Raw genomic sequence first — 25,309 nt, 5'->3', positions numbered from 1 at the left:
TCAGGGCACATGCCCAGGTTGTAGGCTCAATCCCCAGTAGGGGGCGTGCAGGAGGTAGCCAAGGGATGTTACTCTCTCGCACTGTTTCTATCTCTCTCTCCCTTCCTCTCTCTCTAAAAAAATCAATAAAAACATATTTAAAAAAATAAAAATACTAAGTTCTCTCCAAACCAGCTTAAAGAACAGTATTTTCAAAGCCTTAGTTCAGTGTTCTGATTCTGTTTAGACAAGTCATAGAACTTAAAAGTTTGAGACAGTTTCTGTTTAAAGCCTGGTCAAAGTCCTGTGTCCATAAACAGCTATAAAAAATATACCACAAGAGAAGTTTAAAACCAAGGTAAAAATAATATAAAATGTACTAATGTCTCAATCCAAGGAACTTGGCATTAACTCAATCTAAATGTCTTTAGTAAAAGTAATCCTGGAACCATTATAATAAATGCAGCACATCACCCTGGCTAGTTTTGCTCAGTGGTTAGAGCATCGGCTTGAGGTCCAGAGAGACCTGGGTTCGGTTCCTGCTAAGGGCGTGTACCTCGGTTACAGTTTGTCCCCATCCCTGGTTGGTCGTGCGGGTGTGGCAGCCCCTCAATGTGTCCCTTTCACGTCGATGTTTCTCTCTCCCTCCCTCCCTCCCTCCCTCCCTCCGCTCCCACTCTATCTGAACAAAAAATGGAAAAATGTCCTCAGGTGAGGATTAAAAAAAAAAAGCAGCACATCACTTACGTAACATATACTAAGTAGTTCTAGTGCATACCTTTACATATATAATAAGGTCCTTCATAATTTGTTTTTGTTGGTCTTGGGCGTATTTTTTTCCATGATTTATCTTCAACATTCTTTATCCTACCAATTAAAATATCTTTCTTACATTTATGATCTAAATCAGCAAGGTAAGTGAAATCCATTAACTTAGGGCCTGAAAAAGATGTAAAAAGGATTGCTCATAATCATAGAAAGTACCATTTCATTTTACAGGCACATTTACAAGCAGATATGAGCAGATTCACTGTTACTAAATTCCCACAAAAATTCCTTTTTTCATAACACTGAAATGTAAAGAAGCTACTAAAGTAATGTTTGCCTTATTATGCTGTTTGTTAGACAACACAAAATTCTATTCAATACCAGTCCTAGCATATACCTTTATTTACCTATTAGGATAGGAATTCCAATGGCTTATAAAGAACACTATTAAATATAAAACTAAGAAACAAAAATGAACCAGGCCAGTGTGGCTCACTGACTGAGCATTGACCCATGCCTCAAGAGGTCACCAGTTCAATTTCCAGTCAGGATAGATGCCCAGGTTGTGGGCCTGTTTCCCAGTGGGGGCACGCAGAGGAGGCCAATCGATGTTCTCTCTCATTGATGTTTCTCTCTCTCTCTCCTTCCCTCTCTCTAAAATCAACAAAGAAAAAATATTTTTAAAATAGAAAAAAAATGGCCCTGGCCGGTTTGGCTCAGCGGTTAGAGCGTCGGCCTGCGGTCCAGAGAGACCCGGGTTCGGTTCCCGCTAAGGGCATGTACCTAGGTTGCAGTTTGTCCCCGGCCCTGGTTGGTCGTGCGGGTGGCAGCCACTCGATGTGTCCCTTTCACATCGATGTTTCCCTCTCTCTCTCTTCCTCTCTCTCCCTCCCACTCTGTCTGTACAAAAAAAAAAAAAATGGAAAAATGTCCTCGGATGAGGATAAAAAAAAAAAAAAAGAATTGGGAAGTTGATGGGCTAGTTTGAAAAAAAAAAAAATAGAAAAAAAATGAATTGGGGAATAAAGTGTATTTCAGCTGAGAATAAATTGTGTTTAAATCACTTAATTTAGGGGTAAAGATAAGAAACAAACCAGCCCTGGCCAGTTTGGCTCAGTGGTTAGAGCATTGGCCTGCGGTCCAGAGAGACCCAGGTTCGGTTCCCACTAAGGGCACGTACCTCGGTTGGTTTGTCCCCGGCCCTGGTTGAGTCGTGTGGGTGGCAACCACTCGATGTGTCCCATTCACATCAATGTTTCTCTCTCCCTCTATCTGAAAAAAATATCAAAAAATGTCCTCGGGTGAGGATTAAAAAAAAAAAAAGAAACAAACCAACAGAAAGAATTTTAATTTCCATAAACATTATATCATATACTGGTCTTATAATATATATATTTTTTGTTCTTGCTCTATTTGAAAATGACCAAAGTTCTTAAACATATACTTAGGACATAAACGATTTCATAAAAATCTCAGTAAGCTTTCAAAATCAGGTAAATATTCTATTCCATATGATTCTATAAAGAAAATTATATCAAATAAGATCTGAGACTTATTAGACTCCAAAGGCCCCAAATCAATAATTGTGGCTGCTTTAGAAAGAATTCAAATAGGGACTGAAAAAAGTCACAACAGCTGGTGTCTGCCACATGTATTTGCAAATTCCTACAAACACTCAGGTTACTAGCTCAATACTATCCACTACTTTGCTTGGTCCTGACCTGATTTTACAAAACAGATCTGGCAAGCTTGTCTCAATTCATGGGTTCCTTCAAGGGGATGTCGTGGGGTCACTGATGAAGGTGGCTTCGTAACTGCACTTCCAAAAAAGTTTCCAAAGTCATTTCTAGGGTGACTTGAAATTCCCAGGAAACTCTCAGAAGCAAACAAACTTCCTGGGCCATTCATCTGCAAAAAGAATAAAAAAACAAAACAAAACAAAACAGCCAACAAATATTGATTGCACCATCACTAAAGCAGAAAACAAATTCTTCTGAAAAATAAGACATTCTTCACAGACTGAAGTCTGTACTATTCTGCCCTTACTGAGCTTTTAGTTAAAAAGTGTTTCTTGGCACATTTTTCTCTCTTTGGGTCTCTATGCCCCTCCCCCACTTTTTCTGACCCTCCATGAGTTGTTAAACAGGACATTGTTCTATTTCATAGCAAACACATTTTACACGTCCTGATCTTTTACACTTGACCCTTGAACAACGTGGGGATGAAGGGGCTCAACCCCGCGCAGTCAAAAATCTGCACATAACTTTTGACTCCCCAAAAACTTCAGTGGTCCAGTGTATCCTCAGGGGATTGGTTCCAGGAATCTTGAGGATACCAAAATCTGAGGATGTTCAAAAGTCCCTTATATAAAATGGCATAAATCAATGCATACAGTTGGCCCTCCACATCCATGAACTCCAAATATAGGTTCAGAAACAGTACAGGTGTTTATTGAAAAAATACACATATAAATGGGCCCTCACAGTTCAAACCCATGTGGTTCAAGGGTCAACTGTATTTCCTTGTTTTGTTTACTTTGTGCTAAAGTCTCTTACACTGTCTGCGACAGTGACTGATTTGTTATGACAGATCCAGTCTTAAACACAAAGCATTTACTACTGGATGTTCCAAAAGAGTCTTATTCTAACACTATTCTCACAGCGCACACAAAATTTCAGGGAGACTATCACGTTCACTCAAATAACTCAGTTACTTAAATAAAAGACCTATTTTCAATTTAACTGATATATTTACAAAAGAGGAAGTGGCACTTACAAGTAAAAGGGAAGAATTACTGTTGTTAAGCGATGTTCCCTCTCTAGAAGTTGAGGTGGACAGATCTAAAATAATAAAAAAACTTCAACAGACCTTTTCATTCTAATCATGTAATAAGAACATCAGGGCTTAGTAGCTGACTATGGCTTCCCACGTTATTTTCCATCCCAATTCCTAGAAGCTTTCTTGCTCATGAATGACACTCAAAGAGGGCTATGGAGTTTGTCCTTTCCTCTAGAAACCAAGGACATCAAAAATCCCTTAGACAAAAAGAAATTAAATACAAAGCTATTTTCAGACATAGAAGCTTAAGACAGGGCCTACCAAGTGAGACTGTTAAAAAAAAGACTAAGAGCCCTGGCCAGTGTGGCTCAATTGGTTGGAGCATCATCCCGCACACTGAAAGGATGCAAGTTCGATTCCTGGGAGGTCAGGGAACGTACCTAGGTTTCAGGTTTGATCCTGGGTTGGGTGTGTACAGGAGGCAAGCGATCCATGTTTCTCTCTCACCTCAATGTTTCTCTCTTTCTCTATCAAAATAAATAAATAAATAAAAGACTAAGAAAATAATCCATATTCAATGGGAAAAGAGCCTCTCCTTTTGAAAATATGAAGCAAGAATTCACCATAACATTAAGAAAATTAGTAAGGTTCAATTACTTTTGTTTTGTTAATCCTCATCCCAGGTTTTTTTCCCCACTGATTTTTTTAGAGAGCATGAGGGAGGGATGGGGGGCCTGGGATTGAACCTGCAACCCAGGTACATGCCCTTAACTGGAATCAAAACTTTTACAACCCACCCTGGCCGGTTTGGCTCAGTGGTTGGAGTGTTGGCCTATGGATCAGAGAGTCCCAGGTTCGGTTCCCACTAGGAGCACATACCAAAACAAAAAAACAAAAAAACAAAACCTTTACCACCCTTTGGTCCATAGGCCAACTCTCTAACCACTGAGCAAAACAGGCCAGGGCTACTTTTATTTTCTTAATCTACCACTTAATTATTTTCTCCCTGCCATTCTGTCTTCCATAAATTTTAGTTTCTTCCATTGTCAGTCTGTTTTTTCAATCTGTTTTTTAAGTGTATTTTTTATTGTTGACAGTATTACAGATGTCCCCTATTTTCCCATTTCCCCCTCCACCCAGCCCCCACACCCCCACTGTCAATCTTTAAATCAATTACTTTGATTTTTGCCCCTTTAACCTTGCAACAATGCCTCAGAAATATGAAAGTATTTATTAACCCTGGGATTACATAAACAGGAGTCAGACAAAAAACTAAGCAATCCCTGTAAAACTAAGGCACAGCCTACTGAGCTGAACGATGCAGCCTGAAATAGATGTCATCATTCTAAACATTGATCTTAACTTTTAAATAAGTATTTGTCCAGTTCAGAATTTAAAAGAACAACCTGTCTTTAAGACCTTTTAAGATGGGGTACACCTTTCTTGGAGAAAATGTTAAGTCATTTTACCTCCTAAAACAACAGACACCCAACTTAACAAACCATCCTTAAAAAAGCCCGATGCCACATACATTCCTTTGTTTCTTGATCTCCAGAATGGCACATTTAAGTCAAGATGAATTTTAAATTGAAGGTTTTGTTTTTATATTTTCAGCTACAATGAAAATAATTCAAGTACTAACTACCTAGGGTTACTTAAATAATTTGCCAAACATAAAATGTCATTCTTAGAAAATTAACTGCAACTGTTTACACAAACGGCTGAATTCTTACCTCGTTTGGATTCACTCATTGAAAATGAATTTAAAGAAGAACAGAAATCTTCTAAGGATGAGGTCAAAGGTGGATACAACTCTGAGAAGGAAGGTGGAGGGGCATACCTCGCACTAATAGGCAAGGTACCTAACAGAGACGTCGAAAAGGGTATGCTAGGGGTGACACTGGCTGTCGGAAGGGGTCCTCTGACTAAAGCTGATGGCTGGAAAAAAAATAAAAGATTTGATGACAATCCATGAAACTCAGTTCCAAGTTGGCTAATCTGATTTTAACATTAGCATATAAAAACAAGTCATTACACTGGGTAATTATGTCACATAACAAAGTTGAAATCAAAATCAAGACTCAAGTAGAGGAATCTAAGCTACAGAGCTTAACTCTCTTCAAACCCACATTTTAACAAGGACTGAGGAAAGAAGTCCTCATTCATTAAACTTTTTTTCCCTTAAATATCAAATGCCTGTTCTTTGTCCAAACGTTAAATTTACCCTCTCCATATGTGTGATTCCAACAGGAGTTGAAGAAAAATTGGCTAATAATTAGATAGTTGTTTCTTTTTTATTACAAAAATGACCAAAGTAGCCAGTTAACACCAAAGACAGACAAAAGTAATTTTCAAGATAAGAAACCCAAAATTCAGCCTATAGGCAATACTGAAAATATCTAACAGGTTATATTGTCATCAAAAAAAAAAAAAAAAAATTAAGCCTGCCTTCAGAAAAAAATAAATAACACTGAACTTTACCATAACAGTTTCATTAGTTTCTGGTGCGGAATCAAGGAGGTCATCTATTTCATCTCCAAGGACCATATCTCCATCATCTAAAAAAGCTTCCGGCATAGTGAAGGGGATCTTTCCTCCATTTGCCAACACTGTTGATGGCAGAGAGCTCTCTTCCACTTGCAGTGGCAAAAGAGAAGTTAAGGGCATAATTGAAACTGAGGCCAGCTCACTTCCAACTTGGTGAGAAAAACTGGATGCAGGTATAGAAACAATAGGAACTGCTTCTTGCCTTGGAGTTAATAAATCTGCAACATGGGTAGAAATGTACTCACTCATTTACTAATGTTAATAAACAATAAGAGAGAAAATAAAGAGCTAAATGAGGATATGGAAGCAATTATGAAAACAAATAAATAGGTAAATACAATAGCAGAAGCAACTCAAATAAGAGAATAAAAGTAATTCTAAAAATAATTTGTTTTACCCAGAATAGATATATTCATTTGAGAAAACATTTCCTTCTTCCCCAAAATGCCTGGGTCCCTTTTGGGCAGAGCTATTAGCTGGTGGTAAGGCCTCAGTGGGACTTCGGCGATTGCTTACTGACATCAGTATTATCAATCACGTGCTGGCACATCCAGAAGTACAAAGGTGGTTTTCAAAGTTATTCTTGCTTTCATACCAATAACCACGCAGTAATCTCATTTGACAACTATAATACACATAATGTCTAAAGCTGGCACTTTTCAGATTAAGATGACATGAAAAAACATACCTGGCTCTATATCTTCCACAGAGAAGTTCAAAGCCTAGAAATGAAACCAAACAATGAATCACAGTATTTTCAGGATTCTAAACTATAAAGCCATCTGTAAAACTCACTGTAAGAGACTCCCTCCCAATTAAGATCCAAGAAATAAATGAAAGATGTAAATCTTTGTAATAGGTGGTGGTAAACAGTGCTAGTCTGTCAGTAACGCCCCATGTTTCCTGTGACCAGTATTTCTGAAAGGATCAGGATCATGCCAGTTCCAGAGGTACTAGTCTGGCCACCACTCACTCCCCAGCTCCCAGTGGTCACTAGCACCCTATCAGCTCTAAGACAACATACCTTTGAAACATACCTGTGTTCATCCCAGTGACTCCCAAAATTACTTATTTGGCCCTATACCACTTTTCTAACAAAACCTAACATCTCTGAATACCCTGTGTAACATGCTCCATCAGACTTCAGAAAATGCTGGTTAAGAGTAAAAGATATTGCCCTGGCCGGTTTGGCTCAGCAGCAGAGCATCAGCCTGCGGACCAATGAGTGGAGGGCACGTGCCTTGGTGCGGTTTGTCCCCGGTCCTGGTCAGGGTGGTGCGGGAGGCAACCAGTCAATGTGTCCCTCTCACATTGATATTTCTCTCTCTCTCCCTTTCTCTTCCTCTCTCTCCCTCCCACTCTATCTGAAGATAAATAGAAAAATATCCTCGAGCAAGGATTAAAAAAAAATAATAAAAAAGATATTATCTGTTTTCTCTTTACAGGACAGGAAGCTCTGGCCAATTATGTGTTTGAGAAATAAAAAGGTCTCAAAAACAGACACAAACTAAAAATATTAAAAGCAAAACTGCTGCCCTGGCCAGTTAGAGCATTGGCCCGTGAACCAAACAGCTGCAGGTTCAATTCCGGTCAAGGGCACATACCTCAGTTGCAGTTCGGTTCCCAGCCCTGGTAGGGGTCATGGGGTAGGCAACCAATTGATGTGTTCCTCTCACACTGATGTTTCTATCACTCTCTCTCTCCCCCTCCTACTCTATCTAAAGATAAAGGGAAAAAATATCCTCTGGTGAGGATTAAAAAAATAAATAAGTAAAAGCAAAACTGCTAGCATGTCTATCTTTTCTTCTTCTTCTTCTAATTATGATTTTATTTTTGTAATCCTCACCTGAGGATATTCTTCCACTTTTCTTCAGATAGAGTGGGAGGCAGAGAGAGAGAGAAACATCAATGTGAGAGAGACACATCGACTGGCTGCCTCCAGCACGACCCCAACCAGGGCCGGGACCAAACCACAACTGAGGTACATGCCCTTGACCAGAATTAAAACTGCGACTCTTTGGTCCACGGGCCGACACTCTAATTGCTGAGCCAAACTGGCCAGGGCTTAATTATGATTTTACAGAGATAATAGCTTTACCTTGGTAGCCCCATCCCCAGGAACTGATTTCAATGACAGCTGAAAGAAAACAAAGATGTAAACTTAAAAACAGAACTGACTCCAAATTACAAAATAAAATGAGAACACCTGATGGAGAGAACTCCAGCTTACCTCGGCTCTAACATATGCTTTTCTTATTTTAAATCCCAATTTCTGAGCTAGTTCTTGAGTTAGTTTTATTACATGTTCATCCTGAAACAAATGACAATATATAATTAATAAAGAGTTATATTTTACTAACTGTGAAAAATAGGCAAAACTTTTGCCTATATAACTTATATTCTGTCAAGACACTTGCTTTACGAGCAATTAGTCCTAACTGAAGCAGGTTGCTGGTTGGTTAAAAAATATAAATTTTTATATGCCATATACCCACAAGAAAAGTAATAAAATGGTCATGATGTAAACAAATAAACAAAAATACAAATCCCATACCTGAGGCACCGCTAAGGAGCACTTGGCCACCGCGTCATAAGCCTCTTTGTATCTTCCCAAATCGCTTAGAGCCTTAGATTTCCGATACAGAGCTTTGCAGTTACTGGCATTTAAACTGAGGACTTTATCACAGTCTTCCACAATTTTATCAAGGAAACCCTGGTGTGTAAGACCAAATAAAGTTATCAATCAAACAATTCATTTCTTGCACTGATATCTTCCTGTAAATACAAACACATTAAGATCTCAGGCTATTACCCTCCAGTTTAACTGCAGGTTGGCAGTATTATTTTTCTTCTTAAAATTATTTTCATTATGAAATTTCAAATACACAAAAGGAGAAAGAAAGACATGAACACCTATGTACCCACCACCCAGATCAGACAAATGTTAACATCTGGGCATAGAGGCCTCAGATCTTCAAGAAAGAAAACTTTCTAGACATGATTGATGCCTGCAGTTGTTACTCTCCTGTCTATTCTCCTCCATCCGGTGTTACCCTCTTGGTAGATCTCATCAAAATGTCAAATGGAAATGTACCTCCCAAAACAGCTAGAAGGTGAGAAGGGAACACACTACAGAGAACAAAATAAATAGCAATGAATGCTTGTTAACAAAGAACTAGGTGACAACATGGGTACCTTTCTTATTTTCATAGGTAAGTTTTACTGAATGCCCATAGTGAAAATTATAGGCACATCAAAATACTGCTTTTTAAGAAAGCTGATGCTACTTCTTTTGAAGGCTAACTACTTTTTTGTGCTAATAAAGCCCCTAAGAGAACTGAATTTTGACTAAGAAGTGAATTGTCAACACTACTACCCAACAGACACAGTCATCTCTGAATATTTATATTTTATCTCCTAAACTGCTTTTTTTAAATAAGCGACACCCCACCCAAAAACACTCAAATGGGAATCTCCAACGATGGCTAACTAAGAAACAAATCACTTTTAAAATCCCTAAACATTGTCCAGAGCTGATTTTTGAAAGGTTCAAGCAACTCTAAAAGAAGTTAATAACACCTTTATTTAAAACTGAAATTAGAAAATTAACTTATTAATGTACTATGTTGAAACACTGTTTTAAAAACCACAACTCACCATATTAGAATAGCAAGCAATACGATTTACATGTAGTTTTTCAATGATTTCTTTAGGGATTAAAATTTCTTCAGACTTTGCATAATCAGCTATATTCAAAGCTTCGGTGTACTGGCTCATTGAGCTGTTCCAATCACCTTCCCGATAAACATCATTTCCTTCATTGAAAAGATTTCTCACAAGAGCACGTAAATATACCTATAAAAGTTAAGTTACCACTTTAAACCATTTAAGGAACAAGTCATAAGTACATTTTAACTTCTGTACCTAAAACTTCAGTGGAAATCATTTGACAGAGCAGCAAGCCCTCTTGTCAGAAGTTGTGAAATCCAGGCCAAGTCACCGCTATCTCAGTGAGGGTTTCATCTTACTTGCTTTCTTAAGAGAAAATTCGATTTAAAATTATTAAGAAAAATGCAGCAAAAACACCCTGTAAACATTCCTCCACATCTCCAACTCTGTGCCTGGGATAATTCCTACAAGTGGAAACTCTAAGTCAAACAGAATGAGAATTTTAACGCTTCTGACTAGTATTTCTAAAATGCCTTCCAAAAAGGCAGTAACAACGAATGCTTCTGGCAGATCCCCTCATGACACCCCCATTAACACTGAGTAGCATATGCGCACCTGCATGTCTACCCCTAAAATTTTTACCAATTTCTAGGTGAAAATGATTCCTTTTTTGATTCGTGTCTTTGATTCCTGTGAGGTTGAACTTTCCCACATTGTTTTTCTTTTTAATCCTCACCCAAGGATATTTTTCCATTGATTTTCAGATAGAGTGGACGGGAAGGAGAGGGAGAGAGAGAAACATTGATGTGAGAGAGACACATCGATTGGTTATCTCCCACACAACATCAACCAGTGCCAGGGATCGAACCACAACCGAGGTACACGCCCTTGAATGGAATCAAACCCACGACTCTTTGGTCGGCAGGCCAACACTAACTGCTGAGCCAAACCAGCCAGGGCAAACTTTCCCACATTTTTATGAAGCATTTTTATTTCTTCTTTTATAACATGTTTGCTCAGGTCATTTATTGACTTAGAGGGAAAGGGGTGTTAAAAACCTTTTTGTTATTGTGTAAGTATGTACATTCTTTTGGTATATAGAAAAGTTTTTAAGATTTCTTCATGATTTCTATCACTGCTTTAACATTTAGCATATTACTTAGAAATAACAGAAGTTCTTTCTTATCAGAAGATCAAATAAATATTCAAGTCTTCTGTCTCATTTAATGAATTCAGGTCTAAGCTAACAAAAGTAGTAAAGAAAACTGGACAGATCAATCTTTAACAATTGAGGTGACTTGTGACATGCCACTTAACCTCTTTGGACCCCAGATCCGATTAAATGTAAGGATTATTCCAGGTGATTTGCAGCCATAATTATTTTATGATTCTATACCTGTTTGGAAAGAGGAAGGAAAGGAAGAGGAAAGAGGAGAAACTGAAATAAAGGAGAGGGAGGGACAGGTAGAGACAAGGAAGTGACCCTTAGAAGCATCAAAACCCTCAGAGACACAAGACCACAGGTGAAATAATAGTCTGTAGAGATGAGGACCTGTAGTCCCAGAGCCAGTGACCTGGGCTTTCTCTCTAACTCATCACTGGCTCTTCCTACTACTCAGTCACCCTTTAGTACTATTAGAACTTTTCTTCTCCTAAATAACAGCAGAAGATTCTCTGCTCTCTCCTTCTCCACATATTCTGTTCCACTTAGTTTCAATGAAATGAGAGGTAAGGTAGAACTAATTTTCAAGGGGCTCAAAAGAAATTCAAAACTATACTAATAGAGAAAAGAAAATATAAGACAACTGTCTGTCAAAAAATCCAATGTTGTCCTTTAAATGAAGGTCAGAATACCTTTTCTGTAAATGCCCAGATACTAAATTAAATATCTTAGGCTTTGTGGGCCATACAGTCTCTGTCCAAGCTACCATTACTTATGAAAGCAGCCATAGATGATATACGAACAAATGAGTGTGGCTGTATTCCAATAAAACTTTATTTACAAAAGCAAACAATGGGCCAGATTTGGTCAACAAGGCCACAGATTGCCAACCCTTACTATATATTTATAGTTCACAAGCTACTGAAGAGCTTTCAAGCCGACCTTCCCAGAGTCATTACCGCATATTGTTCCTGTGTTCCTGGGTATGACAGCGGTGACCTAAGAAGAAGAGACAAATTAATTTTAATTATCAGGCTCTTATCAGGATTTGTTCATCCAGAAGGCATCTTAAACATGAGGTTTCAAAGCAGGTACCTACTTCTCCTTTACTATCATTAATCACCTATAACTGTAGTCATGGGGGAAAAATCTAAAATTATTCCTTTGTCTTTTCTTGACTAAGTACAACATGTTCTCAAATCTACTGCTACAAAAAAGAAAGCTAATTTTTCACATGCCAAAAACGTTTTAAAAATAGTACAGAACCACTAAAGCTATTTGATCCAATTTACTGTAGTGCAAGGAGAAAACTGTCGGCTTCCCAGGAAGAACAGAGGGACTTCTTCCTGGACACATCCATCCACGCCACAACTGTCTGGTCACTGCCATGCCTTGCAAAGGTCAGCCAGAGACTGAGCTTCTCAACAGAAACGTTTGATCACAAAAGCCCTGTGTGTTGACAGATGTTCACTTTCATTCATCAAAACTGTTCTCATGAGATTAGGTTCAAATTCCTCAGTCCAACATTCTCAGGGACACTACAGGATTTGGGCCCTAACAATCAGTGACAGGAAGATCCACTTCAGAACACAAAGAAATCCAATGGACAAGAAAGAGCAAAAATGATTACTGGAACAAAATACCTAATTTCTAACCCAAATTAATGGGGCTTATGATACATGACTAAAGATCCCTTGATCTCTACAAAATGTAGAGCCATATAAAAAGGTTAGTAGTGGATGAGAACACAAGTATGAAATAAGCTCTTACTGTATAAACTGTAGTCCTTCCTTAATGTTCTGCTGCCTTTTTCTTCTCTCCTCGGACACACTGGACATGTTATCCCACACATCCACTTTCTAAGTGAGCAATCTAGAAAGAAAAAAACACACGAAATTATAACAGGTAGCACGACTCCTGGACCCCAGTTGAAACACCCATCATATAAGGCCTTGTCACAAATTCATGTGGACACGTCCATCTGCACTGACTTGACTCTAGGGTCCTCAAAGCCAAGAACCCGTCTGAGTAACTGTGTGGTTCCCGTTGCCTAGCTCACATAGCACAAGATGTTCATACTCCTTTAGGTCAAACAGCCATGCAGACTTTGAAGGCTCCCCAAAGTAACTGCCATGAAAAAGTCATTTCTTTCCTCTTCCTTTACTCCCCCCCTTCTCTCCTTCAGCTTCAGGTTTTGTTTCTTCCCTTCCTCCACAGGCACGTACACTGCCACCGAACAGTCCGGCCTTGTTTTGCTCCTGGAAGCGCTCCAGAAGTAAAAAGGTTTCACATCCGCTCGCCTCTGAGGGAGGCTGACTTCCTTGTGAGTCTAAACCATAACACTTATTTTGTTACGCAAACTTCTGAAATAATCCTTTTTGAGACACTGATAAAATAAATGATCTAACTGAATTTCCTTCAACTGAAATTTTCTGGAAGATTAAGGGTTCACCTTCCATGTAACACTGGCAAATGTCAATATGTGTTGTTGTTGTTAGTATCTAACCCCACTAATCAACATTCATTAGGCAATTCCCAGCAAGTTTGAGGAGGACCACAGGGAAGAGACCTCTGATAAAACAGCATCTCCCAATGTCCTAAACTAGGGTTTCTCAGCCTCAGGAGTTGGGCGGGATGGGGGCTGTCCTGTGCACTGAAGATGTTGGCAAGATTCCTGGTCTCCACCCACCGAGATGCCAGTAGCCCTCCCTCCCCCATCCCTGTGACAAGCAAAAATGTCTCCAGATACTGTTAAAGGTCCCCTTGGAGGGGGTGGGGGTGAGGCACATTCCCCCCAGGATGGAAGCCACTGAGATCTAAGCCTCAGAAGACATCTGAGCACATAAACCATGTCTTTGGACCCACGTGACAGATAGGGAAATCACAATCACATTTCAAAATACACAGCTGAAATTTTTTAGTTTCATTATTGCTTACCACTCTAGCTTTATCTTTAAATCTACCTTTTTGAAAGCGCAGGCACAAGGATGAAGGTTGGAACGCCCAAAGGTTGACAACTGGCACTAATTCTTTTCGTCTTTTAAATACTGTCAGTTCTAAATATTTCAATCTCATACTTAAAAGTTGGTACTTCACTGAAGTGTTCACATGTGAAAGAATGATATTTGGAACTTGCTTTAAAATACTACACAAACAAAAAGGGCGGTTGGGAGTGGGGATGAAACAGCAGAACACTGATAACCGGTGAAAGTACAGGGCTTTTTTTCCTAATACTCTGTAGGTTTGAATTTTTCCAAAATAGAAAGTTTAAAAAGCCCGTTACACCACAATAAAATGGCATAATTTCTGGATTTGTAAGACAGTCTAGACTAAAAGGGGATGAAAGAAAGGTGTCACAAATATGGGTAACTGTCCCTGCTGGACAATGAGGAGGAATGTGGGGTTCCATCTGCCCTTCCACAAGCACAGGTCTGACCATTTCCATGATTTAAAAATATGTTTGTAATTCATAATTGTCTGTACAAAGTTATCTAGGGAGGCACTATTTGTAAAAGAATAAGATTGGAAATTAACTCAATGTCTATCAAAAAGGAAATGGCTAAATGGTGCTGAGGAGGAGGGGAAGAGGCAAGGAGCAACTGTCTACAATATGACCCAGGTTTATTGCTTGTTAAAAAAAAAAAAAAAAAAGCTCCAGCCCTGGCCAATTTGGCTCAGCAGTTAGAGCATCGGCCCGTGGACCAGAGAGGCCCAGGTTCAGTTCCCGCTAAGGGCAGGTACCTTGGTTGCAGTTTGTCCCCAGCCCCCGTTGAAGTTGTGTGGGTGGCAACCACTCAATGTGTCTCTCTCACATCAATGTTTCTCTCCTCGCCCCCTCCCGCTCTATCTGAAGATAAGTGCAAAAATGTCCTTGGGTAAGGATAAAAATAATAGTAATAATAATAATAATAATTTTTAAAAAGCTCCAGATGGAATCACAGAAAACTATAGCAGCAGCGGAAATGAATGGGACAGTGTCATTTCACTGAATATCTTTAAAATTTTTCTTTTGAACCCTGTAAATAACTTATGCCTGGAAAAAAAAATTCAAGTATTTTTTAAAGTCTAGCCCTGGCCAGTTTGGCTCAGTGGTTAGAGGGTCAGCCCTTGGACCAATGAGTCACAGGTTCGATTCCGATCAAGGGCACGTACCTCGGTTGTAGTTCGTCCCCGGCCCTGGTTGGGGTCGTGCTGGAGGCGGCCAGTCCATGTGTCCCTCTTGCATGCATGTTTCTCTCTCTCCCTCCCTCCCTCCAACTCTATGTGAAAATCAATGGAAAAATATTCTTGGGTGAGGATTTTAAAAAATAAAATGAAGTCTATGTAGCATCTAAGCCCTTCCTTGGGCTTCAGGGACCACTAGGGTTTTTTCTATTTTATTTACAGCAGGGCCAACTCAAGAGTCAGAACTTTAGAGCTCAAAGGCACCCAGAGCCCCAGCCAGAGTGGCTCAGTTAGTTGGGTGTCATCCCGAGCACCAAAGGTGCTGGTTCAATTCCTGGTCAGGGCATATGTCCAGGTTGAGGGCATCAAGCCCTAGTAAGGGGCGTGCAGAAGACAGCCAATTGATGTGCTTTTTAAAAAAATATATGCCCTGGCCGGTTTGGCTCAGCGGTTAGAGCGTCGGCCTGCGGTCCGGAGAGACCCGGGTTTGGTTCCCGCTAAGGGCACGTAGTACTTCGGTTGCAGTTTGTCCCTGGCCCTGGTTGGTCGTGCGGGTGGCAGCCACTCGATGTGTCCCTTCACGTCGATGTTTCTCTCTCTCTCTCTCTTCCTCTCTCTCCCTCCCACTCTATCTGTACAAAAAATGGAAAAATGTCCTCGGGTGAGGATAAAAAAAATATATATATATATATATATATATATATATATAAATGTTTTATTGATTTTTTTTTTTTAGAGACGGAGGGAGAGAGAGACAGAAACATCAATGTGAGAGAGAAACATCGGCTGCCTCCTGCACACCACCTACTGGGGATCGAGCCCACAACCTGGGCATGTGCCCTGAACCGGGACCTCTCAGTCCACGGGACGACTCTCAATCCACCGAGCCACACTGGCCTGGCCAACTGATGTGCTCTTACATCAATGTTTCTCTCTCTCTTTCTCTTCCTCTCTCTCTAAAAATCAATAAACTAGCCCTGGCTGGTTTGGTTCAGCGGTTAGAGCATTGGCTTGCGGTCCAGAGAGACCCGGGTTCGGTTCCCGCTAAGGGCATGTACCTCGGTTGCAGTTTGTCCCTGGCCCTGGTTGGGTCGTGCGGGTGGCAGCCACTCGTGTCCCGTTCACGTCGATGGTTCTCTCTCTCTCTCTTCCTCTCTCCTGCCTCTGCCCATTCTGTCTGAACAAAAAAATGGGAAGGTGTCCTCGGGTGAGGATAAAAAAATAAAATAAATAAAATAAAAATCAATAAACTATTCTTTAAAAAAAAAAAAAAAGGTACCCAGAGCAGCACTTGGGGGTCCATGGCAGTCAAGACATAGGACCTGGGACAAAAGCAAAGACACCAAATGTAAGAAGTGTTGTTTCGTCTTTTCAGTGAATGGCAAACCTTTGTCCCCACCTCTGTCTAGCCAAGGTGAGATACTAGTTTTCGATTCACTCAAAAAGTAAATCTGTTGGCTAAGAAGGGACTCATGGGTAATGATAATCCACCAAGTTAATAGACTTAGAGCTATTTCCCCCAGATAGTGCTGGAAAACCTTGAACCTGGACCTCTTAGGGACAAAGGGCAGGTGGCAAAGAGCTGACAACTCAGATAAGTGATTAAGAGAAAAATAAAATGCAGACTCTGAATAGCATGAAATATATGCCTCCTTTACATGTTTAAAGATTTGGGACTATAGATAGTATCAGGTGACATTTAAATGTATGATAGAACATTTCATGTTCTATAAATTTTCCCCAAAATTGTATTATAAAAATTGTTGCACACAGTACAGATAAATTTTCTTTTCATAATGCACACTATATACCTAACAGTACCTATACTCTTCAATTACTATTTTACTATATTGATCACTTCTAACCATGTTTATCTATCTACCCATCCTTTTGTCCTTCCGTCAATCCACATTATTTTGGTAAATTGCAAAGTGAGTTATATTTAATTCATCCATTATAATTCACCTCTCAACACTTCAGTATATGTATCATTACCTAGAGTTCAACATTTAAGTTTCTTAATGTAAAATGCAGATTTTAAGACAAGTTTTTTTTTTAATCTTTATTGTTGAACGTATTACAGATGTTTCTCATTTTTCCCCCATTAACCCCCTCCTTCCTACTCCTGCCCCCCACCCACCTTTCCCCACACTATTGTCTGTGTCCATTGGTTGTGTATATAAGTTCTTTGGTTTATTTCTTCCCACCCCCCAACCCCTTTCCCTTTGAGGTTTGTCAGTCTAGCAATGAATTTGTACTTCTTTTTTTTTTTTAAATCTTCACCCGAGGACATTTTTTCCAGTTTTTGTACAGACAGAGTGGGAGGGAGAGAGAGGAAGAGAGAGAGAGGGAAACATGGATGTGAAAGGGACACATCGAGTGGCCGCCGCCACCCTCACGACCAACCAGGGCCGGGGACAAACTGCAACCGAGGTACATGCCCCTAGCGGGAACCGAACCTGGGTCTCTCCGGACCACAGGCAGACATTCCAACTGCTGAGCCAAACCGGCCAGGGCGAATTTGTACTTCTTAATCCCTTCACCTTTTTCACCCATTCCCCCAACCCCCCTCCCAACTGGCAACCAACAAAATGTTCTCTGTATCTATGAGAATGTTTCTGTTCTGCCTGTTCATTTTGTTTGTAGATTCCACTGTAAGACAAGCTTTGACCAATGATACATTTATGTAGCCCAAACCCCTATCATGATATATAGACCAATAGCTGTGGTCACTCCTCATGCTGTTTCCCCAGCCCCAGATAACCATGTTGATTTTTTTTCACCATACATTAGTTTTACCTGTTAAATAAGCCTCCCCCACCTCCTATTTTGAAAGAAAAATATCTATGCTTTATATACCATCTTAGTTTTGGATCCAATTAAAATCTTGCCTCAATTTTAAAGTGAGAAAGAATTTGATAAAGTTAATCCAACAGCCATTTTTTTAATTCAAATTCAAGTAGCACATGACAGGTGTCCACTTCCTCCTTGAAACTGGGATTCCATCTCCAGCTGACTTCTAAATGTGAGAGCCCTGGGCTTCATCAGACCTTCTCTCCCCACCTACACTCCCCCTCAGGGATCTCCCACACTGCCCAGATCTTACAAACCCTCATCGAGGGCCCACGACACTCCCCAATCCATCCCCAGCCAGAGCTTGATACTCTCCACCAATGTCTCATAGACATTACAAACTGTTTTAAAAGTAGTGTTTTATGAAATGTTTCCTCCTAACCCTGTCACTCAACCACTCATGTGCCTGCCCTTCCTGAGGGCAATCAACCACTGTTACCAGCCTCTTCTGGGTCCTGACAAAGACAGTCTGTGGAACAGTACTGTGGTTACATGAATCTATCTGTGCACAGACACAGACAACTGCCCCCTCCACACACACACACACACACACACACACACACACGTAAAAACTGGGGAAAACTGAATAAGGTCTGTACTTAGTTAACAGTATTATACCAATGTCAATTTCCTGGCTTTGATGTCCCACTGGTTATATAAGATGGCACCACTGGGGGAAGCAGATGAAGAGTTCATGGAACTCTACACACTTTTGCAATTTCCTGAGAATCTATATTTCAAAATAAAAAGTTAAAAATAGCACATGCATATGTTATTTTTTATACAGCCTGGGGCTCCTAACATATTCTGCACCTTGGTTTTGTCATGGAGTACCTAATCTAGAAGGTCATTCCATAGCAGCACGTAGAAAGCTGCTTTAACAGCTGTGTAGTCTGTTCCAGGATATGGCTGGACCATAATTTCACCAGGCCCCTAGTGAGGGACATTCTGGTTGTTTTCAATCTTTAAAATTCACCAGATACAGAGGTTATTTCACATATGTGTGTCTTTAAAGAATTTCTATACGATATGCCCTGGTCGGTTTGGCTCAGCGGTTAAGAGTATCGGGCCCTGGCAGGTTTGGCTCAGCAGTTAGAGCGTCAGCCTGTGGTACAGAGAGACCTGGGTTCAGTTCCCGCTAAGGGCACGTACCTCGGTTGCAGTGTGTCCCTGGCCCTGGTTGGTCGTGCGGATGGCAGCCACTCGATGTGTCCCTTCACATCGATGTTTCTCTCTCTCTCTCTTCCTCTCTCTCCCTCCCGCTCTATCTGAACAAAAAATGGAAAAATGTCCTCGGGTGAGGATAAAAAAAAAAAAAAGAGTATCGGCCCACAGACCATTAAGTCACGGGTTCGATTCCAGTCAAGGGCATGTTCCTCGGTTGCAATTCATCCCTGGCCCTGGTTTGGGTCATGCGGGTGGCAGCCACTCGATGTGTCTCTTTCGCTTCGATGTTTCTCTCTGTCTCTCTCTCTCTTCCTCTCTCCCCCTCCCACTCTATCTGAACAAAAGATGGAAAAATGTCCTCAAGTGAGGATAAAAAAAATAAAAAAAATTTCCATAGGATAGAGTATACGTATATCTTTATTTTGCCAGCTATTGCCTACTTACACCAAATGACCCAACGCAGAACCAGTGCTTGAGGGTGCCTACTTCACGGCTTCACCAGAAGTTATCAAATGTTTTCCTCTTTGTCAACCCAGAGGTGAGAAATAGTGGGACAATGCAGTGGGTTTGGTTTTGTCTTTTTATCATAAGTAGAGCTGATTTCTTCATTATTTAAGAGCCATCTAAACTTCCATTTCTGTGGATTTTGCTTACTTAAATTCTTTGCCCATCCTTCTTCCAAGCTGAACTTTTCTTATTTATGGAAGCTCTTTATATATTGAGGCAAATAGTCCTTTGTGATGTTGTTATCCTTTTCCCCAATTTGATATCAATCTCTTGACTTTGATTATGGTACTTTTTTTTTTAATCTTCACCCAAGGACATTTTTGCATTTATCTTCAGATAGAGCAGGAGGGAGAGAGGGATGAAGAGAGAGAGAGAAACATTGGTGTGAGGGAGACACGTCAAGTGGATGCTACCCACACGACCCTAACCTGGGCCAGGGACAAACTGAAAGCCAGGCACGTGCCCTTAGCAGGAAGCAAACTTGGGACTCTCTGGTCCACAGGCTGATGCTCTAACCGCTGAGCCAAACCGGCCAGAGCGATTATGTACTTTTTGAAGTTATATTTTTAAGTAGCTTAACTTATCAATATTTTCTTTTGTGGCTTATGGATTTTGACATACTCAGAAATATCTTCGCCACTCTGAGATTTTAAAGTAATTATTCAGCCCTCGCCAGTTTGGCTCAGCGATCAGAGCATCGACCTATGGACCAAAGGGTCTCTCTCGGGTTTGATTCATGGTCAAGGGCATGTATCAAGGTTGCAGGTTTGATCCCCGGCCTTGGTCGGGGTCATGCAGGGGCAACTAATTGATGTATCTCTCTCACATCGATGTTTCTCTCTCTCTCTCTTCCTCCCTTCCATTCTCTCTCTAAAAAAAAAAAAAAATTATCCATGTTTTCTTCTAGTACTCATATATTTTCATTAAACATATATATATTTTAAAATAAGATTCACAAGTTTACTATAAGGAGTGATGTAGCGATACACTGCATATACTTCCCTCCCAAAGAGCTACCCAATTGCCCAAACTTCATTTACAAAAAGGTCCTCTGTTCTATGCTGATATGTGCAAGGTCATCTTTACCACATAGGAAATTCTGGGTCTGTTTGTGACTTTTATTCAGCATTTCTAATTTGAATGGCCCTAATCCTCTGCCCTCCTCCCAATCCTAACCCTTTGCCCAATCTTGCCTTTTCAGTAATGAAACCACCTTCGGGCCAGGTGCTCAAACCAAAAACCCGGTGTTACACTCTTACTTCCCTCACATTTCACATCCAATCAATTCAATGACAGAGCCTGTCAGTGATACCATCAAAATAAGTGCAGGGCATCCCAAATATGACCACTCAAAAACTCCCTGGACTGAGTCACACCACCTCATGTGAATGTCACAATACTCTCCTTTCAGTCTCTGTTCTCAGCTCTAGGTCTCTCCTCTGCCCCTCCCCCATTCATTCCCTACAGGAAACTAAAAGGAATGCTCTTTCAAAAACAGCCCTGTCTAAAACCCTTCAACGACTTCCCTAAGCATTTAGAAGAAAACCTAGATTCCTTACCTCAACTTACCAGATCTGGTCTTTCTACTCCACCCTCCCTCCAATTCACTTACTCACTTCCTGTCAGACTGGCCTCAGTGTGTTTCTAAACTGAATCAAGGGCTCTGTGCTTCTGGGTCATTGTGTTTGCTGTACCCTCTGCCCATGACACACCTCCCAGATCTGCAGAGCTGGCTCCTTTGCATCCTGGAGTCTTGGTTTAAATGTCACCTTTGGAGGCCTTCCTTTACCACCGTGAATTGTCACCAAATCCCACTCTCATCCATTCTCCATTTCAAGGGGTACCTTGTCTTTCTTAGTCCTGACTGTATGTCACCATAGCTGGGACCAGGAATGGAAGAATGAATGAATGCAATGTTGAGAGTCGTCGCACCCCATATCCCATCTCCCTACCCCCGAGTTCAAATCTGGTAAAACTGTTCACAAACAGGCAAGCAGGAGAAAGGAGGGTGTCCCGCAGGAAATGACTAGAGGTAAGCAGACCTGGCTACAGGGGACTCCGCCCCCAACCGAGCAGGAGACCAAGTTAGGGAGTAAATCAACTAGAAACAGACAGAGAGAAAAATCTGAAACCTTAAGACTCCCAAAGCAGTGTGGTGATGACAGAAAAGGCTAGTCAGACCCACCCCCCTCCTCCTTAAATGAAAAGGAAATAGAAGGCTGGGGAAGCTTTCAACAGCACATTTTAAAGCAAGAAGTTCAATTAGATATGAACTTCATTAAATTAACTAAACTCCTGGAAGCTGGAACATCATCTTTCTGGAACCAGCTGATTTTAAAATTGTTCCTTAGTCTAAAGTTTTGTGTAAAAACAAAGAGCACCTTCAATCTTCATTATAATTTCTTTAAGTATTTACTCAGGGCCTGGTAGGTGAAACTCTTTATACTAAAGTCTAGTACAATGTACAGAGCTAGTAACTGGACAATGTATTCATGCCCGTGACACTGTGGCCTTTCACAGTAACTTTAGAAAGTAACTCCTATTTACAGAAGACACCAAGGTAAGTGAAATGTAGGTGCAACAAATGGCACTGACAGAAATAACAGCTAGCACTTAGTGCACTTACTGCATGCCAGGCATTGTTCTAAGTACTTTACATATGTTAAATAATTTAACCCTCATAATGACCTTAAGACATAGGTCCTCTGAGGAAACTGAAGCACAGAGAAGTGACACAAGCAGTCCAGGATCACACAGCTTCCAAGTGACAGAGCCAGATTTTAAAGCCAGACAGGCTGGCTCCAAGCCTGAACTCATCCACCACACTCATTTGTACCCGAAGTGCCAGTGATGCCTGGAAGAGAAGCACATCTAAGTTGGCCCTGGGCGGGGCTCTAAAAGACCAATGCAGCTGTGACAGACAGGTGGGCACTTGAAAGCCACTCAAGAGGAACAGAATAAACACATGCCAGCATACACAGTGACATACGTGTTCAAAGAACATAATTTAAAGTAACTTAGACAAAGCAGAGGGTTTGCACAGGAATGCAGTGGACACAGTTGAGTCAGGATACCACTCCAGGGAAAATCTACATGGAAATCCGATTGCCCTTACCATAATGTATTTAGATACAAAGAAGAAATATTAAGGGACCTTATTTACAAATGTTGTAATGCAGAACCAAAGAAAGTGCCCCCAAGGAACACAGCACCATGCTTGTATTTTTGCCTTAAAAGGCATTCCTAAGTTTCAAGTGAAAAATTGTAATTACCAGTCTGCATCAGGCCTAAGCCTCTGTGTAATGGATAAACAAGCAAGCAAACAAAAAGTAGTTAAAGTAGCATCACTGTCAACCCTCTCTTGCAACAATATATTAGCTCACTCTGGTAACACTTACAAAAGCTGTGGATACAATACAATACAATCCTCATGACTAGAAACCCAGGCAATGAAATATCATTACAGATGTTCTACCACCTTCTTGAAAGTGTCTCTCCTACTGGATATTTTATGAGACAATTTTTCCCTTTTACTGAAAATGAAAAGGTCATGATGGAGGCTGTGCTAAACAACATCAGAAAGGTATTTTCATATTTTTGCCCACCTCCCCCCCAAGATTTTCACTTTGAAATCGCTGTCAGATATATGTGCCAACTGCCACCTACAGTGCCCAGGCCTGCTAAATAAAGCACAGGACACATCTCACCTCATACACCAACTCGGTATGGGAGGAACCAACAAACAAGATGTGCCATCTTCAAGACAAATAGTCTGTCCAGAGTCACACATACTGCCAGTGACATACCAGGCCTGCAGATGAGGGCATAAGGGCCATGTTAATATCTTGCTCCAAATTCAGGTATTCTCATAAAATACAAAGGCTCCGTTCTCATTTTATTTGTCAAATAGAAAAATTACTGCCTCTTTCTTACTGGTTCCAGTACATGGTTCCTGAGGTTTTACATGGATGTGAAATTAATTAACATTAATTAACTAAACTCATAACAAAATAAAAAAGCAAATTTCTTGTTGGGACAAAACCTGGTAAGGATAAGTAGGCTTGTTTCTTTACATCAAAGAAAATCACCTCAATAAGTTAGTCTCTCTCTCTCCTTTCTTTATATGTGTGTGTGTGAATTAAAACATGTATCACCACAAACATTAATTTTTAAACTTCTGGATTAATATTTTAATATTTCTCCCCTCTAAAGATATTATCCAAAGTTGTTTTTTTTTTATTTTTTATTTAGAAACACCTCACACACATTAGAGGAAACAAATTTTACTTCCAATCCTAAAATTCTGGAAAAAAACGTATTTTCATTAAAACAAAACACTTCAAGATATAATCTAGAAAATAAGTTTCCACATATCATACTTATTCTAGAAAGTCCATTCTAGAGTGAGGCAACAGGATACAGATATCTTTTGTTTCTAACTAGTTCTTTTATTTATTTGTTTATTTGTTTTCTTTATTGATTTCAGAGAGAGAGAGAGAAACATTGATGAGAGAGAACATCTACTGGCCGCCTCCTACATGCTCCCCACTGGGGATCGGGCCCACAACCTGGGCATGTGCCCTGACCAGCAATCGAACTGGCGACCTCCTGGTGCATGGGTCTACACTCAACCACTGAGCCACACCGGCTGGGCCCTAGTTCTTTACTGGAAAGCTCAAAACTTTCCAACAGTCTCTGTCACCATTCCTAGAGTAGAGATTCTATCCTAATTCTCTCCCAAGCCAAACTGGCAGGTTTTTTAATCAATCAAAAATTAAGAACTGTGGGAAAATAGAGTTGACAACCACCATTTTTACAGGCAAAAACTGACTGTATCTGAGGAATAGAAAGATCAGGGCAAAAATAAGCCATTCCCCAAGTAAAAGTCACAGTAACTTAGAGGAAGGCACGAGAGCTCCAGTTCCTTTAAGTGGCAGAGGCCCTGAAAATTAACATGCTCTCTGCAGAACACACACATGAAAATACCAAAAATATTCAGCCTCAATAATTCATGATCTGATTCTGAGTTGAACATTATATGACTATTTCCAGACTCCAACACAGCAGATACAGCAAAAATATCTTTCAAGAAAATTCTGTCCATTAACTTGAATCATTCTGCATATTAGGACAAGATCCTCATTATGCAATCAGCTCAACAGTTCAGTTCAGCTGAGGGTGAGAAGAGGTTGGTGGTGGTGGGGTCTTGGAGAGCCTACAGAACAAGAGGCCACATGCCATCAGAGAAGAAGGAAAAGATAAGCAAATGGCATAGGCACCCAGCCACCCCTGCCCCCATTCACAAGGCTCTATTTGAGCACTGTCCCGCAGAAATATAATTCGAGCCACATATCTAATTTTACATTATGGCCACAGTAACAAAAGTAAAAGTAAACAGGTGATATTAATTTTATTAGTATACCTTAGTTAACCCAATATGTTCAAAATATCATCTCAACATGTATTATTTAAACTTTAAAAAGTATGAGAGGTTTTACACCCCCGCCCCCATAATAAGTGTTTAAAATCATGTGTGCCTTATTCACCAGAATTCGGTCTAGACACATTCCCAGTGCTCAAGGCTCCCCTGGGGCCAGTGACCACCTTCCTAGGCATCGAAGGTTTAGTTAAAGTAGATCCTTGCTCTTTAAATACCTAAGGCGGGTACCTTCTTTCATTCCTAATCATGGAGGTGGGGGGACGGGGACGGGAAAA

General features: G+C 40.4%; 1 protein-coding gene across 2 annotated transcripts in view; it reads right to left on the bottom strand.

The window, feature by feature from the left end:
• Positions 1-25,309, bottom strand: part of ZC3H7A (zinc finger CCCH-type containing 7A) — a 43,957-nt gene that overhangs the window by 17,720 nt on the left and 928 nt on the right. For both annotated transcript variants that reach the window (XM_036280430.1, XM_036280431.1), the window contains exons 2-13: positions 12,674-12,775; positions 11,863-11,902; positions 9,730-9,927; positions 8,627-8,785; positions 8,303-8,383; positions 8,171-8,209; positions 6,761-6,794; positions 6,007-6,290; positions 5,259-5,463; positions 3,523-3,587; positions 2,469-2,655; positions 758-919 (exon numbers count right to left, since the gene is read on the bottom strand). In XM_036280430.1, coding sequence (XP_036136323.1) covers positions 758-919; positions 2,469-2,655; positions 3,523-3,587; positions 5,259-5,463; positions 6,007-6,290; positions 6,761-6,794; positions 8,171-8,209; positions 8,303-8,383; positions 8,627-8,785; positions 9,730-9,927; positions 11,863-11,902; positions 12,674-12,741 — 1,522 coding nt within the window. In that variant the 5' untranslated portion in view covers positions 12,742-12,775. The remainder of the gene's footprint in view (positions 1-757; positions 920-2,468; positions 2,656-3,522; positions 3,588-5,258; positions 5,464-6,006; positions 6,291-6,760; positions 6,795-8,170; positions 8,210-8,302; positions 8,384-8,626; positions 8,786-9,729; positions 9,928-11,862; positions 11,903-12,673; positions 12,776-25,309) is intronic.

This window comes from Molossus molossus, unplaced genomic scaffold (genome assembly GCF_014108415.1).
Source record: "Molossus molossus isolate mMolMol1 unplaced genomic scaffold, mMolMol1.p scaffold_m16_p_3, whole genome shotgun sequence".
Classification (NCBI taxonomy): Eukaryota; Metazoa; Chordata; class Mammalia; order Chiroptera; family Molossidae; genus Molossus; species Molossus molossus.
This window is presented reverse-complemented; position numbering and strand designations above follow the sequence as displayed.